We start from the raw sequence: 17,423 nt of genomic DNA on the forward strand, positions 1-17,423 counted from the left end.
CAAGTCTTACTGTGTGCAGCAAAGAGAGTTGGGCAAAGCGACCAAAGCAGAGAGAGAAAGTGAGGTCTGGGCTCCTCACCTGCGCCACGCCCTCGACCACGCCTCCAGCGCGGACGGGGCGGGGCGATCTGAACCGAGACCGCAGGGGCGGGGCCGCTGTCGCTCGGTACCGGCTGTATGAGGCCAGACTGGTCATGAGTCGGGCCCTTTAAGGGCCGCTCCCGAGGAGGTGCCAGGCTCCAATCTCTTCTTCCTGCTTGTGCGAAGGCAGGGACTGACCGTAGGGCTGTGGGAGGGGTCGTGCAGGGTGCTCGCCCAGGTGTTCCGGGCCTGCCTGCCTTATGGCGCTGGTCACAGTGAGTCGCTCGCCGCCGGCAAGTGGCCACTCCACGCCTGTGGGACCCCCGGTGAGTTTAGCTTGGTTTTATACGCTCTTGCAGTTGGCTGCCACCGTAGGCCGTAGGGAGCACGTCCTGCCCCTAGCAGCCGGCTGAGTAGGCGGAGGGGACCTTGAGCCTCACCTTTTAGGGCACTTGGGAGGACCTGAGGCTCCCAGAAGCTCGACCTAGGTGGATATGGAGTACTGAGAACCGTCTGGGTCTGTTGAGACCCAGATCTGGCCAAATACCTCGCACACTCTGCAACCTTGTAGCACTGCTGTGCCTGGACTTAGGCCGGGATTTCTCTGGGGCCTATTGGAGGGGAGTGGCTTAAAGGAAAGAGATTTTTCCACCTAGCGCTCCCTTGTAGGAAGAGGAGAGGCTTTTGGGTGCTTCCTGTGCTGGGAGCTACTCTCTTAATCTATTCCCGGGCTGCTTTCTCAGCAGGACCGAGTGGTAAAGCGCAGAGGCCGGCTCCAGCGCAGGTGAGTCCCTTCTTCCACTTGCTTCCTTATAGCCTGTGGCCTAGCCGCTACCATTGTGAACTCCAGATGTCTCGCTTGGACCAAGGACTCACTTAAGTATTGTCAGATAAACTCATGCTTAGGTGGGAGCCAGATGCTGTGGGTGGAGCTGGCAAACATCACATCTCTGGCTCGTGGAGGAACCAGCAGGGCTCACTTGGCCCTGGCCAGTGGATACTTTCCCACATTCCCCGGACCTCGGGCCAGTGATCCCAGGACCAAGGGCAGGACGGGACCTGAAGAAGAAGTATAGGTGCTTAAGCAAGTTTATAGCACCTGAGTCCACCCAGAAAAGGGACACATCCCAAAAGTGCAAAACAAGGTGAGAAGGGGCTTGAGAGCCCAAGGCTGTGAGGTGCCTACCACTATCAGGGTCCTGGGTACAAAAATGCAAACTGCCTCACTTCGGCCCATCTGACTCTGGAGAGCAAGCCAGCAACCCATCTCAGGCATCCAAGGAACCCACCCTTGCTAAAGTTTGAAAACCCATGGCCTGAACCATGTCTCCATCACTCTGTCAGGCAGAGTTTTGCAGTGCTCCGAGGGGCTGTCCTGGGACTTCAGGATGGAGGGGACAGGAGTGACGCAGCAGAGGCTGACTCTGAGCCGGTGGGGGAACCCTCAAGTGAGGAGCAGCCCACCGAGGACCAGACTGACAACGGGCAAGGACTCCAGAGTCCCTGGAAACAAGTGCAAAAGCAGCACCTGCACCTTATGGTGGAGCTGCTCAGGCCGCAGGATGATATCCGCCTGGTAAGGAACCATCCAGAGCTTGTGTCTATTTAAGAACAATGCTGTGGACTGGGGCCACCCTGTGAGACTGGGGGCCACCCAGGTAGTCGGAGGAGGGTTATCAATCCCTGACAACGCTGCTACTTCACCTAAAGACATCTTAGCAGGGCAAGAGCGTGTCTGTCTCTGGAGGTCTGGAAAGGACAAGGGAGCCAAGGGGCAGGGGTATAAGAGGGAGGTCTCCGCTGATCCACAGGAGGCCTCTGCTGATGCTAGTGAGCTGCCCAGAGCTGGATTCATACTCCCAGGGTTGGGACAAACTGAGCACCCAGGGAAGGCTAGGGTCTGCTGGAGCCTGCGGCTAGCTCTGGAAAGTATGTGGAGGCGGACACTTGTTGGCAACAAAGCATGAAGAAGATGTGAGCTTTGGTAAAGCTGTTTAGAACAGAAGGGCTTTTTGTTTTTGTTCTTTTGTAATTTTTTTCTTATGTGCATTGGTGTTTTGCATGCATGTATGTCTATGTGAAGGTGTCAGAAGCTGTGGAACTCGAATTACAGACCAGTATGAACTGTCATGTGGGTGCTGGGAATTGAATCTGGGTCCCCTGGAAGATCAGCCAATGCTTTTAACCACTGAGCCATCTTCCCAGCCCCAGGAATGTTGTTCTAAGCCATTATAAGATGAGATCTTCCTAGCATGTGTGAAGCCCTGCATCTAATCTTAACACCACAAAAACAAAGATTAAGGCTCTGTTTTTATTAATCTGTGGTAGAAGGCATTTCTCAAATAAAATATTGGCAAGTAGCAGGGCTAAAGAGGTGGGTCAGGAGTTATGAATTCTGGCTGTTCTTCCAGAGGGCCCTTAGTTCACTTGTCTTTTCAAGACCCCAAGAAGGATGGTCTCCTCCTCACTCAGATACTCTCCTGTGGATACTACCAGCAGGTAGCACAGTTTTGGGGGGGGGGTCAGACTTCAAAAGACACTTTGTTGAGCCACAAACTGCAAAAATGGAGTATCACTATATTCTCAAGTAGCCACTGATTTTCTGTCTGGGAACTGGTGGTACAGGGGCTGGCAAGGTGCAAGATGTGACCATGTGGAAGGGAAGGAGCAGATCTAGCCCCTGTGATTCAGGCCTTCTTCTCTTGCCAGGCAGCCCAGCTGGAGGCAGCCCGACCCCCACGACTTCGCTACCTGCTGGTAGTATCCACAGGACTGGATCTGACTGAAGAGGAGACCATCCTTCTTGGGGTGGACTTCCCCGACAGCAGGTAGGAGCAGGGAGAGACGGGTTGGGCCAAGGCTGTAACGTGCTGAGGGACAATGATTCTCCTGTCCCGTCAGTTCCCACAGCTGCACCCTGGGCCTGGTCTTGCCCCTCTGGAGTGATACCCAGGTGTACCTGGACGGCGATGGGTAAGAAGTGGCAACAGGAGGGGAGAAAGGAGAACAGGGAGGCAGGCATTGAACAGTGGGGCCAGAGCTGGGACCAACTTTCTTATACTATATGATCTTGGGCAAGTCCCCTAACTCTGGGCCTCAGCATCCCCATATCTGGCAAATGAACAGGTTCTTTGAGAGCCTGGTATTTCTCACCCTCCCTGGTCTCCTGCAGGGGCTTCAGTGTGTCATCTGGTGGTCAGAGCCGAATCTTCAAGCCTGTCTCTATCCAGACCATGTGGTGAGTGCTGCAGACGCCTAGCCTTAGGCCAGCATCTTAGATGGCCAGGCTGGGAGAAGGAATCAAGTAAGACTGTGACTTAGCCCCTCTTTCTTGTCCCAGGGCCACACTACAGGTATTGCACCAAGCATGTGAGGTGGCTCTAGGCAGTGGCCTTGTGCCTGGTGGCAGTGCCCTTGCCTGGGCCACTTACTACCAGGAGAAACTGAACTCTGACCAGGGTTGCCTCAATGAGTGGATGGCCATGGCTGACCTGGAGTCCTTTCGATCACCTAATGCTGAGCCTGGACAGTCAGTGCCTGCCGGGGCCGGGGTGGGGGTGGGTGGGGAGGATGGGCAGAATGGGGGGAGGAGGTGGTACCTCAGTGAAATGGCCTCTTACTAAAGGATCACTACCAGGGCTTCAGAGCAGGAGCAGATGAAACAGGCAATCCTGGCTGAATTGTGGCAGGTGTTGGACACCAGTGACCTGGACAGCGTTACTTCTAAAGAGGTGGGCAGGGTGGCTGGACCCCAGAGCCTGAGACCCAGCTCTTCTTGGGGCCTTTCTCACCTTGGTTTCTTCTAGCACTAAGCCATTCCCAATGCCTGACTTTAGCTCTGTGTAGCTGGGCCAGGGCACTATCATCAGAGGCTTCCCAGGGGACCCTCTTCTCGTGCTGACCCCACCTCCACCCGCTTAGATCCGTCAGGCCCTGGAGCTGCGTCTGGGATGCCCTCTCCAGCAGTACCGTGACTTTATAGACAACCAGATGTTGCTGCTCATGGCCCAGCAAGATCGGGCCTCCCGCATCTTCCCGCACCTCTACCTGGTGAGTACAGGCTATAGGAGGTAGGACCAGACCATCAATGCAGCTGCTGTGACAGGTCCTCTAGCTGGAGGCAAGCCATGGGAGCCTGGTGCGTCTGTCTACTCTCACTCTACAGGGCTCTGAGTGGAATGCTGCCAACCTGGAGGAACTTCAGAGAAACAGGTAGGGTTCCCAGCCTCACTCGGGACTACCACTTATTCTCTCAGCCTTCCTGTGGGATGGCCTGACCAGTTTCTGGAACCTTAGGTCACCCCCAGCCCCACTGTTTCACTGTTTTTGCTTTTAACCCACTCCTGGGGATGCTGCACTCAGGTGGGCTCCAAGGTCATCTGCCCCACTCAGCACACTATAGTCTAGAAATGAGATCTCAACTGTGCCAAGATAAGGGATGGTGGTGGGCACTTGCCAAGCCAAATAAGGTTCCTGGCCACTTGGCCACTTCTTCAGGCAGAAGGAAATGCCTCCTCATAGGGATGTGGTTGCCTCTTCTGGAAGGTACCTGTCACCCTTCACAATGGGCTTCTGGGAGACCCACTGAAGCCTTTATAACCTGCTGCTGAGAGCTACCTCATCTCAGCTTAGCCTGAAATCTAACTGCACTCACAGAGTCATAGAAGAGAGTTATTATTGACTCCTCATCAGGGAAACTCATGCCCAACAGAGTAAAACAACATGCACCCAAGGTTAGTCAGCTGATGGGCTGGCCCAGTTCTCTTTCCCCCTCCAAGTGTTGACATCCCCTGACTCTCAGAACCAAAAACCCAACAGAAATGGCCAGGGAGCCTGGTTCCTTTGCCACATCAGTCTGGTTTTGGATCCCCTGGTACAGAGTAAGTCACATCCTGAACATGGCCCGGGAGATTGACAACTTCTTCCCTGAGCGCTTCACCTATCACAATGTACGTGTCTGGGATGAGGAATCAGCACAACTGCTGCCCCACTGGAAGGAGACACACCGATTCATTGAGGATGCCAGGTTGGGAGTAGCCCAGCTTCTGCTGCCTCAGCCCACACATAATTAAGCCCCAGTTTCCAGTGGAGACCGGTGCCCATCTCGCCCCGTGTTTCCTTCATTGCTCTCTCTACCCTCACTTCCTTCTCACTGCTGGGTCCTAAGCCTTCACTTGCCCCTTCCCAGTCTACAGACTACTGGGGTTGAAAGGGAAGGGACTGACCATCTCCCACCTCCACAGAGCACAGGGCACTCGGGTGCTAGTCCACTGTAAGATGGGTGTCAGCCGTTCTGCTGCCACAGTACTGGCCTATGCCATGAAACAGTATGGCTGGGGCCTGGAACAAGCCCTGACACACGTGCAGGAGCTCCGACCCACTGTCCGCCCCAACCCTGGCTTCCTGCGTCAGCTGCAGACCTACCAGGGCATTCTGACTGCCAGGTATAAGGGAGGGGACAGGGAGGTGTTGTGTATACTGAGGGTTGGCTGCTGTGTCACTCAAAGCTGACTCACAGCCACCTCCTCACAGCCGGCAGAGCCATGTCTGGGAGCAGAAAGTGGGTGTGGTCTCCCCAGAGGAGCCCCTGGCACCTGAAGTTTCTACACCATTGCCACCTCTTCCACCAGAACCGGGGGGCAGTGGGGAGGTGATGGTTATGGGCCTGGAAGGAAGCCAGGATGCCTCAAAAGAAGAGCGGGGACTACGGCCCCGCATCAACCTCCGGGGGGTCATGCGCTCCATCAGTCTCCTGGAGCCCTCCTCAGAGCCAGAGAGTACCCCAGAGGCTGGAGACCTGCCAGAAGTGAGTCTGGGCTGGGGCTCTCTCCCTGCAGTAGCCTTACAGAAGGGAATGTGGGTCCAAACAGGCCTAACTAAGGTTGGCAGGCCCCTCACAGTGGGGCGCTGTCTCACTCCCTCCACACTGATCACCTCACACCTTTCTGCACAAGGCCACTCAAGACCGTCCTGAATACCTGAGGATGGGGAACACCTCAGGATTTTCCCTTTTACCCCAGGCTAGGCAAAAGCAGTAGTCCCAAGGTCTAGACAGTTGCAGGGCCCAGCCTAACTCCTGAGGTTCCTTTCCTCAGGAGCTTGTCTCCTAGCTTTGGAGTGCGCATCCTCCCCAGGCCCTGAGCTCCACTGGTGGCTGGTGGGTGGAGAATACACTACACTAGAGAGGATGGGCAGACAACAGTCCTGAAGCCCCTCCTAAAGCTGAGGAGTCACAGCAAAGTCACACAGAGAGGAGCCCTGGGACTCACACAGTCCATCTTCCGACTAAGAGAAAAGCATGTTGTATGCTGAGAGCTGTTGGGCACAAGTGAGGACAGGAAGCTGGCTCTCCTCAGAGGAAGCCAGGCCCCACATGTGACAGGAGGTCACATGGCTAGCCCAAAAGGAGTCAACGCAGACAGAACACTGGATATAGACCAATAGGAGGTGTGGGATTAATTGTGGTTATTGTCAAAGGCAAGTGTCCTGTGAGGCACGCGACATGGGTTCACGGAGCCCTTTTCAGGGCCTGGCACTGGCACCTGGCACCTGCGCCCTGGCAGGGTTTCAGCTGTGGCTCTCTGGGTTGAATGTGCAAAGTCAGAGAGGCAAGAAGAGAAGGTGTTAGTCAGGTTCACTGGGCTAAAAAGGCTTCTAGGGACTAGAAGAAAGCTCAAGCAGGCCAGGCCAAGGAACAGGGGAGGGATGCAGTTTTTCCCTTGGGAAATGTGCACCTACCCATTTCCTGTGCCTCTCTTTCTCCTCCCACACAGGTTTTCTCTTCAGATGAAGAACCTCTTCAAACCTTCTCTCAGCTTTCAAGAGCCAAAGGTGGCCAGCAGGTCCGCAAGGGGCCTTGGCCTGCCCTGAGGTCTCGCCAGTCTGTGGCTGCCCTCCATAGTGCTGCCCTGGTGGCCAGCAGGGCACGGGCCTTCCAGGAGCAGGGGCAGGGGCAAGGGCAGAGGGAGCCTGGTATGTCTCCCACACCTAGGCTCCGGAAGGTGATGAGGCAGGCCAGTGTGGACGACAGCAGGGAGGAGGGTGCGGCCTAAGCCGGATTCTACCCCCACACTACTCAATGACTGGCCACGGCCCTCAGATGAACGACTTCTGCAGCTGTGGGCCTGCACACTCCCTGCAGCTCCTCCCCAGCAGCCTTCAGACCCTGGCCACTTCCTGTAGTCTTGGGTCTCAGACCCATGGCTACCTGTTAAGGGCTCAAGATTTTTTTCTACAAAGGGTATGGGTTAGCGCGGTTCAAGGTGCCTTTGAGGGTAATAACACCCTAGTTTCATTTTACACTCACTCTCTTAACACTTTGTGCAGCCATGAAATTAAAAACAAAATTTCAGGGTGGTTTTCCTAGTTCAGGTCTCCCTGGCTCTCACCTGCTGGCCATCCACCCTGCGCCTTCTCCCCTCTCTCTCCTCTTGCAGTCCCACAGGAAGCTAGGCCAGGGAACCAGGGACCACAAAGGCAGACAGCACTTTCAGCCCCCAGTCCCACAGGCTCTGAGAGGGCTCACAGGTCACCCACCCACCCACACAACTGACCAGAATCTCTGCTGCTGCCCTCAGTTCTCCCATGCTCCTCACTGGGTCACGGGGCACTGAGCTAAAAAGAGAGTCTTCTTGTTCTTGAAGATCTCTGCCCAGTCAAGTTTTTCATAGTCGTATAGTGTCTGGCTTTGTATTGAGAAATAAAAGACATTTTCATATTAACTATTTTCCCTCTGTGACAAGCCATCTGTCGTTCAGTCAGACTCTTCTCTGTTTGTACACCGCACTTTGCCTGTACTGCCCCTCCAGCTTCTCGGCCTCTCGGGTGTCCTGTGACAGACCTGTTTTGGTTGGGTGGTGTGTTGGGGGAGGGAATGAGGTAGCCGGTGCTATCTTCCCATCTCTAGGGCCGGGCCTGGTAAATGCTGGCCATCCTGCCCATCCACAGGTCCAGGGGACAACCCTGCCTGGGAGAAGCTGTATGGCTCTGTGGAGACAGCTGAAGGGAGTTAACTATGAGGAAGCAGAAGAGACCAAGTCCATCCTTAAAGGCTTCCTTTTGGACATTTGATGCTAGTTCTTGAGCATATTTTATATTTTGGGTTCTAAGAATCACCTTCCTGTTACACTGCAAGAAAGCCTGATTTTCAAAGCCAGCCCACAGTCATCAGGGAAGAGGGCTGCTCACTGATGCTACCGTCCTAGGGGCTTCTGCTGCTGCTCATTTTGGCTTGTAAGAGCACTTAGTAGGTAAGGCATAGGAGCATGGGCTTTAACCTCTGCCCTTTGGAGGCAGACCTCTGTGAGTTTGAGGCCAGCCTAGACTACATTGGGAAGTTGAAGACACCCAGGGCTACACAGTAAGACCCTGTCTTAAAATTAACAAATACTAAGAGACTTGGCCCTCCCACGGTAGGTCCAGTCATCCTAGTCCCAAGGCTGTGCTCTGTCTATGACACTGTGACATACTACAAGAATCTGGGGTAAGTGTGCTCAGTGCCTCCCTTAATGCTGTCCTGAGAGGAACTGACACCAGACATGAATGTCACAGTACATCCAGTTTCATGAAAGTGTCTTTTACAAACCCTTGGGGGCATTCCCAGGCCTATCCTCAACCTAAAGCAGAGCAGAGCTGGGTGTCTCTGGGAGGGGAACCATGGGCCTCAGCCCGGACTCCATCACTTCCCTGCACTCAAAAGTCTGGTTTCTTTTTTGTAAAACAAAGCAAAACTGGGAAGCCATATGCACCCCTTCTCTTTTCTGTTTTTGTTTTAAAACAGTGTGGGTCTTTTACACACAGCTAGAGCTCAGCTTCTGACTGCTCTCTGAAATAAGAGTCGTTTAAATCAGCCTGGGTGGTTTGCATGGGGTCAGAAGGAGGGCTACAGGGGAGCTAGTTTCACTACTGGGCAAATCTGGGGCTGCCTTCCCTCTGGCTGCTAACCAGGAGTCACACCCAATTGCCCAGCATTGCCAAGGCCATGAGGTCAGCAGTGTTGTGAGGTCAGCAGTGTTGGCAGCACTGCTCCCTGCTGAAAAGGCAGGGGTGTGGTCATCCTTGCTCCTTGCAACCCCCCCCCCCCCCCAGTCTATAAGAAATAAGGGTTCAGCATGGAAGAAAACAAAGACTGGAAAGGAAAGCATTTGCAAATAACTAAGATATGTGTATACAAAGCTTAAACAAACCAAGCTGAAGACCCTGACATAAAACTAGAATCAAGTCTCTGTCCTACCCTTTAGAGCCTCACACCTGTCTTCATAGGCAGCTGCTAACCTAGCTACTGAGGCGTCCCACAGAATCTTCATGGTTATGAAATCAAATACACTAGTGTGTGTATTCTTTTGAAATGTAGGTGATAGCATTTACATTTTTAATTAAAATTTTATACTGTGTGTATGTGTGTGTGTGTGTGTGTGTGTGTGTGTACACATATGCCACAGCTTGTATGTGGTGGTCAAGAGAACAACTGGAGGAGACAGTTCTCCCCTTCTAACATGTAGGTGCCAGGGATCAAACTCAGGTAGTTTGGTGGCAGGTGCCTTTACCTACTGAGCCCTCTCACTGGCCCTAGACAACAGCACATTAACATTCTACAGAAAACTTTAAAATAATTTCAAACCATGAGTTTCATATCATGCCACAATTTTAAAAAATACCCAGGTACAGATCTTGCCTAGCCTGTTCATGGCTCTGAGCTCAGCACCAAGTACACACACATACAAACTAAAGAAGCATACATATTCAATTTTATAGAATCTATTATGTGTTTTTTTTTTTAAAGCCTACAGCATCCAGTATTCCCAGGCGGTCTCCCGTCCAAGTACTAACCAGGCCCTACCCTGCTTAGCTTCCGAGATCAGATGAGATATTATGTGTTTTAAGTGATGTTCTAAATTACTTTTTTTTTTTTTTTTGGTTTTTGGATTTAGTTTTTTTGAGACAGAGTTTCTCTGTGTAGCCCTGGCTGTCCTGGAACTCACTCTGTAGACCAGGCTGGCCTTGAACTCAGAAATCCACCTGCCTCTGCCTCCCAGAGTGCTGGGATTACAGGTGTGCGCCACCACCGCACGGCTGACTTTATTTTTTGAGACAGGGTTTCTTTTTGTAACCCTGGCTATCCTGGAACCCACTCTGTAGACCAGTGGGCCTGAACCTCGGGTCTGCCTGCCTCTGCCTCCCCAGAGCTGGGATCAAAGGCATGCATCACTTGGTGGGCTATATAAGTGACTGTTTATGATGAGCAGTCTGTTTACATTTTTAAAAACCCCAGTCCAAGCAACATTCCCTTATTAAGCACTTTTGTCTGTATTTTTGTTTACAAAAATATTTTGTTTGCTATTAAATTTGTAGGTCAGTGGTCTGGAGAGATGGCTCAGTGGTTAACAGCACTGATTGCTCATCCAGAGGTCCTGAGTTCAAATCCCAGCAACCACATGGTGGTTCACAACCATCTGTAATGGAATCTGATGCCCTCTTCTGGTGTGTCTGAACACAGCTACAGTGTACTCATATAAATAATATAATTTCAAAAAAGGGGAGGGTGCTAGATTGAGCAAGGCTGGAGCAAGAGGGAGAAAGGGAAGGGAGGAAATCTGTAGGTCATATTTCTAAAATTGCTAATGTAAAGACTATATACATTTTTAATTTCATGAGATATCGCCAATTTCCTTCCAGGAAGTTGCACCTTCCTACAGTAAGTGGGAACGTCCATCTCCTTAAAGAGCCATTCAACCTACACACCCAAGTCACTTTACAGTACTCTCAGACGGGCAAAGGGCAGGCCTGTAAGGACCAGTGTTTAGAAACTGAGCTTCAACAAAAACTACCACATATCTAATACCTGAATCTGATTCTGGGTGTCTAGATTTTCAATCCAAGACTGAACTCACTCTGGACACAGAGAGGCTGTTTCTCAGAGGTCAATTCACTGACTTCATACTGGTGCTGAAGCAGGGCTCTGGGTGGAAAACTGACTGGAAACACCCAACTCAGAGTCAGACATCCCTGCGCTCAGGGGCCCCATTCAATTCCCCCTCATACTGCAGCCTGATTTGAACACTCGGGGTAATGAGCTCTATCGCTCAGGCTACCCCCATCCTGAGCTAGGTCCCACCTTCAAAGCCTTCTCCTTGTGCCGACGGGTGGGAGTGGGGGGGTGGGGGTGGGGATCACTAGTGGTCACCCCTGTGTCCGGAATCAGAGTAACACCTCATTAGGCTGTTTAAAAACACAGCAAAATCAACCCCTCCCCATAGCTCGCGCTTCCGCCCCATACTCCGCACCATAGAATCCTCAGAGGCAGGGCATCCAAGAGTAAGACCTTTCAGGCCTGGGCAGCCTCTCCTCAGGCTGCAGCAACGGCGTCGGCCGACTCCGGCTCGTTAGAACCAACCGCGACGCTCGGGCGCCATCTTGTGTCCATGCCTTAGGTCTATTTGTGGCAAATTGGAAACTACATTTCCCAGAGTGCTTAGCGCAACTGCGCAGACGCAAAGAACGCCCTCTTGTTTCCATGGGAACCTCGACCAGAGTAATCCGGACAGTTTTGCTCCGAGGGGTTAGTTAGAATATTGCTCTCTCAGATGCAAAGGAGGTGGGACCGGGTTGGCAGACAATTACGGGGACAAAGTGGAGAACTTACCCTGCCTCCCAGGACCAGCACTGCCAAATTCTCCTGGGTGTCCTGGAGTCCGCGCGCTCCTGGGGCCTCGGCGTCCTGAGGAGTCCGGGAGAGACCAGAGTTTGGCTATTTGGCCGGTAAGGTGCCTCTCGCCTTGAGCCAATTTCTAAATCTTGTCACCCTCCAGAGGAGGGCCTACGTGGCACACACAGGTATTCCTCGGGAACGAGCTGACAGAGGGTGGGGATGGTGGGTGTTGAGTGAACGTGGAAGTAGAATCCTGCCTGGGAGGAGATCCGTGCATCTAGGGCTTGGACCCGACTCTGTCTCCAAAGAAGTACGAACCCTAGGCTGATCCCCAGTTTCAGTATTCGTCCTTGTTCCGCCCAGTACAACTGGGTTTGCTCTGGAATAGAAGACAAATCCCTTTATTTTGTTGAACCTAAGTTTCAGTCTCTGTAAATTAAAGGTACTTGAGCAGGTTGTGGTGCTACAGGTCTTAAGAAGAAATGGATCTCTCCGAGTTCAAGGCCAGCCCGACATATATATACACATATATCGAGCTCAGGCCAGCCAAGGGTACATAATGAGAATTTGTTTCAAAAATAAAATAAAATGACACTCAAATCAAATAATTCTCAAAATGTTTTCCAGCCATGCCATTTAACCTACAGCTATAGTTGCCGCCATTCCCCAAGTACAAAGAAAAAAAGGGGGGCGGAGGGTGGGGAATGAGATGGGTTAAGCAAGACGCTCAGCTTGGGGTGTGATCTAGTCAACCTTGATTTATGATTTGGGTACAGATTTATGTGTGGGGATGTTCTGTCTGTCTGTCTGTGCACCATGTGAGTACCTAGTGCTAATGGAGATCAGAAATGATGTCAGATCATCTGGAACTGACAGTGATGATTATGAACCCCCCCATGTGGGTGCCAGGAATCAAACCTAGTCCTCTGCAATAACAAGTGCTCTTAAGTGCTGAGCTAGACCCCCACCTCAGGTTGTATTTTGTTTTGTTTTGTTTTTCAAGACTGGGTTTCTCTGTATGTAGCCCTGACTGTCCTGGAACTCACTCTTGTATATCAGGCTGGCCTCAAACTCACAGAGATTCCTCTCCGCTCCCCCACACCCCCACACCCCCTCCCAAGAACTAGGATTAAAGTCGTGCACCATCACTGCCCAGCCCACCTCAGATTTTTTAATGATTAAATGAGATAACATTTCATTTTTAGCTCAATGTCTGCATACAGTAAGCACTATTCTAAGACTAGTGCTTCTTAGAATAGTCCTAATTTTTAGAAATGTCTTTCATTTCTGGGCATATCCATTCTTCTTAGGCACGATTGTAAAAAGGAAGCCTGAGTCTGCTCATGCAGAGTTCAGTGCTGAAGGCCAGTGTACTTACTGGCACAGCATGTAGGAGGGATGTAGGGGGGATTCAGGGTCCAGCATCAGGTGGTGGGGAAGATACTTTTCCTCCCTTAGAATTCGTAGAAGAGGTGAGCACTTACTTGTTATATGAAAGTCACTGAATATACTTAAAATATTTTAAAATTTTTTATTTATGAGTGCTCTATCTGCATGCTCACCTGCATGCCAGAAGAGGGCATCAGATCCCATTATAGAAGGTTATGAGCCACTATGGGGTTGCGGTAATTGAACTCAGGACCTCTGGAAGAGCAGACAGTGCTCTTTTTTTTTTTTTAGATGTATTTATTTATTTTATGCATGAGTACATTTTCACTCTCTTCAGACACACCAAAAGAGGGCATTAGATGGTTGTAAGCTACCATGTGGTTGCTGGGAATTGAACACAGGACCTATAGAAGAGCAGTCAGTGCTCTTAACCACTGAGCCATCTCTCTGGCCCTTAACAAAACATTTTCAAAATATTTGTTTTTTTTATTTGATATGTATAGGTGTTTGCTCTGTGGATGTCTGTATACAACATGAATGCATGCAGTGCCCACAAGGGTCAGAAGAGGGCATCAGAGCCCCTAGAATGGCACTTGTGAGCTGCCATGTGGATGTATATGTGTATGCATGTTAGCTTACATGTATGTATGTATGTGTATCATGCGCATGTCTAGTACTCATGGAGGTCAGAAGAGGGCATCAGATCCTCCTGGAACTGACATTAGGAATGCTTTTGAGCTTCCATATGGGTGCTGAGAATAAAATCTGGGTCACAAGTACTCTAAGTCACTGAACCAGCTCTCCTACCCACTCCCCCAGAACTTTAAACACCTATTGTATATGTAGTACTGTGTGGGTACTCCGAGGAATGTGATGATGTATAGTACAGCCTTTGCCCCCGGAAAACATAGTATCTGACAGAGAAGTAATTATGAGTCTAAACCGTGTTAAGTAAAAATTAATGTAGCATTCAAGTCCTAGGTCACTGTGCTCTGGAGATTCCAGTGCAGGAGAGACCACTCCCAACTCACAATATGCCTAGAAAAAGAGGAGACTTCACATGAGCTTCCCAATGAAATGTATGAGGAAGTGTAAAGTATATACATCAAAAATTAGGGGAGGGCTGGAGAGATGGCTCAGCGGTTAAGAGCACTGACTCCTCTTCCAGAGGCTATGAGTTCAAATCCCAGCACCCACATGGTGGCTCACAACCATCCTTAAAGAGATCTGATGCCCTCTTCTGGTGTCTGAAGACAGCTACAGTGTACCTACATATAATAAATAAATAAATCTTTAAAAAAAAATTAGGGGAAAGGTACTCTGGAGAACCCTTCTCACAGCTTGTGACCATAGAAGAGAACTGTCTGTGTTCCTGACTAGATGGTTCTAGAAGACAGATTCTGGAGATCGCTTTCTTCTCAGTGTGATAACATGTATCAGTGAATAGTTTCCCTGTAAAGAGGAACCGGGCTGGGTACTTAACAACCCTAGGCCATCATACATTCCTATAGGAGGACGAACATGATCAGGCGGGCAGTTATGGGGCAAGAGCCAGATTGTTGGCATATTCTGTACAGTGCCAGCCCACTAAGAAAACAAACTAATAGTCTCTTCAAAGTGTAGAAAGGTCCATGGAGCTTAAAGGAAGAGCAATGAGAGGAGGAGTGAAACCTAGACCGTGAGGCAACCTTAAAGAACAAGAAGGGCACCCCTCAGTTCATGTCCAGACTTGATAACTCTCTCCCTATAACCAACTCTTCCACAGGGCATTTGCCCCCAATCTATAACCCCCTTGGCAGCAGGGAGCTCTTTCTACCACAGCAGGCTGCTGCAGAAGGATGAGCACCCGCAGCTCCATCTTCAGGCTGATTTGGGGGTCCTGCTTTTCCCCTAACCCAGAAGTTAGCCTTCAGAGACAAGTGTCCAGGAGTTCAAGGCAATGTTGTCTCTTTTTTTTTTTTTTTTTTTAAAGATTTATTTATTTAGATGATTACACTGTAGCTGTCTTCAGACACACCAGAAGGGGGCATCAGATCCCACTACAGATAGTTGTGAGCCATCATGTGGTTGCTGGGAATTGAACTCAGGACCTCTGGAAGAGCAGTCAGTGCTCTTACCCACTGAGCCATCTCTCCAGCTTCGCAATGTTGTCTCTTAAGTAAGGCACAAACAGACAAGACTGAAAGGAGGAAGCCTGGAGGAAGGGCCCCTTTACACAGGTCTAAGTTTTCCAGTCCTCTGGCTTGAGATGGGTGCAAGGTTACCTTCAAATCAGGGAGACTGTGGAGATGCTGTAGAAGAGGGAGAGTACACAACCACTTGCCTTTTTTGTCTCCAGATATGGGATGGTTCAGAGTTTCAGGGGACAAGGGCTCCCTTTATTGGAAACATAAGCGGAGGAGAGATCCTAGCCTCCCGACGGCCCTTGTCTGTGCCTGGAGCCCTGCTGCTGCTCTCCATTCACGTCTTCCCCACTGGCTGCAGGTAAGTGCTTGTACAGTATGTGAGACTCCTTTGCAGCTAACTGAAGCCTGGTGAGTCCAGGCCGCATGGCTAAGAAGTCACAATAGCTCCATGTGTGCCAGCTGGCTTCAAGAGTACAATGGTCGTTACCGTCTGTAAAGCACTGCTACTCACACGAGCTCTCACTTGGTCTCCGCAGCAGCAGGTTCTGTGAGCTAGCTTCACTTTTCAGTCTGCAGGTCTGATTGTTAGGGAATAGGTCAGAGAGCTAAATGATGGCGTCAGGGCCATAGTCTTTCCTGCCTGTACAGATCACTAAGGGACTGGGGAGGCCATAGCCCTCGGCTGGATTCCAGAAAGCAAGTCTCTCCCACTTTCCACACATAATGACCAGATTCTGATGGTCTTTCTTCAAACATTTACCTCTACCTTGCCCAGTCCCTGTCACCATGCCTTCATGGTTCCTAGGCCTGCAATGCTTTTTCTAGGATAACGTTAGGTCCAGAGACTAGGTCCATCGGCCCAGAGCTAGGTCCATCTTTTTGGAAGCTTTACATTACTTTCATGTTCTTCCATGTCCAATGCCTTCAGTGGTACTTTCTATGGCCTGGCCAGTGCAGTTCTGACTTTTGATTCCTTCATGACTCAGGAATATTTTCACAATGGCACCAGCCTGCCTTTCTAGCTTTATCTCACAGGAATCCTAACCCCTAGTATCTTCTCTCTCTCTCTCTCTCTCTCTCTCTCTCTCTCTCTCTCTCTCTCTCTCTCTCATCTATCTATCTATCTATCTTCCTCTCTCTCTCTCTTTTTTTGTTTGTTTGTTAGTTTAAGACAGGATTTCTCTTTGTAGCCCTGACTGTCCTAGAACTCACTCTGTAGACCAAACTGGTCTTCAAGTCAGATCTGCCTACCACTGCCTCATGAGTACTGGGATTAAAAGTGTGGGCCATCACAATAATTGTTCTTTGCACTCATTGTTGTTGCCCACTCTGCCTGGAACAGGTCCCTCTTACCTTTACCTTTATACCTAAGAGAAATTTACAGGAATGAGGAGAAGGCTAAGTGTAGAAGATGCTCGCCATGCAGCCCTGATGACCCAGACCCTAGAACCCGTGTAAACTCAGACACAACAGCACAGGCACCTGTAATCCCAGTGCTGCTATGAGAAGAGGAGAAGACAAGGGAACCTCTGGAAGGCTGGTGCATGCTCAGCAGTGAAGAGATATCCTGTCTCAAAGAAGGTAGTAGGCAAGGACTGACACCCAAAGCTGTCCTCTAACCACTACCTGCATGCTGTGGCATGTATGGATCCACACTAGCACACAGACATATCATACCTATCTACAAAACAAAATACTAGCACACCAGGCACATGGGGAAGACATTTCACACAAATAAAATAAAAATAAGTCTTTCACAAACTTAAAAATAAGGACAGGCAAGGTTGCCATTCCTTTCATCCCAGCACTAAGAGGCAAAGCCAGGCAGATCTTTGTGAGTTCCAGACCAGCCAAGTTAACCTGGTGAGACCTTGTTTGAAAGAACAACAGGCAGGGTAGAGAGATGGTTTAGCTGTTAAGAGCACCATCTACTCTTCCCAAGGTATTGAGTTCAATTCCCAGCAACCACGTGGTGGCTCACAACCATCTGAAATGGGATCCGATGCCCTCTTCTGCCATGTCTGAAGACAGCGACAGTGTACTCAAATACATAAAATAAATAAATAAATATTAAAAAAGAAAGAAACAGCAACAACAATAGAAACTATACTAACAAATTAAAAATGGGGCTGGCAGGATGGCTTAGCATGTAAACACACCCCCAATCCTGGCTCGCTGAG

General features: G+C 50.3%; 1 protein-coding gene across 2 annotated transcripts; it reads left to right on the plus strand.

The window, feature by feature from the left end:
* The first annotated feature begins 161 nt into the window (after positions 1 to 161).
* Ssh3 (slingshot protein phosphatase 3) lies at positions 162 to 7,802 on the plus strand. Of its 2 annotated transcripts, none has more exons than XM_052193480.1 (14): positions 162 to 407; positions 825 to 865; positions 1,426 to 1,657; positions 2,791 to 2,909; positions 2,983 to 3,054; positions 3,254 to 3,319; positions 3,422 to 3,610; positions 3,719 to 3,812; positions 4,003 to 4,131; positions 4,247 to 4,293; positions 4,961 to 5,107; positions 5,325 to 5,525; positions 5,614 to 5,887; positions 6,855 to 7,802. In XM_052193480.1, exons 1-14 carry the CDS (start codon positions 342 to 344, stop codon positions 7,131 to 7,133), a joined length of 1,956 nt encoding a protein of 651 aa, XP_052049440.1. In that variant the 5' UTR covers positions 162 to 341; the 3' UTR covers positions 7,134 to 7,802. The 2 variants fall into 2 exon arrangements, with proteins under 2 accessions (XP_052049440.1, XP_052049446.1); XM_052193486.1 differs by having other exon boundaries at positions 828 to 865.
* Positions 7,803 to 17,423: the final 9,621 nt, after the last annotated feature.

Source organism: Apodemus sylvaticus, chromosome 1 (genome assembly GCF_947179515.1).
Source record: "Apodemus sylvaticus chromosome 1, mApoSyl1.1, whole genome shotgun sequence".
Lineage (NCBI taxonomy): Eukaryota > Metazoa > Chordata > Mammalia > Rodentia > Muridae > Apodemus > Apodemus sylvaticus.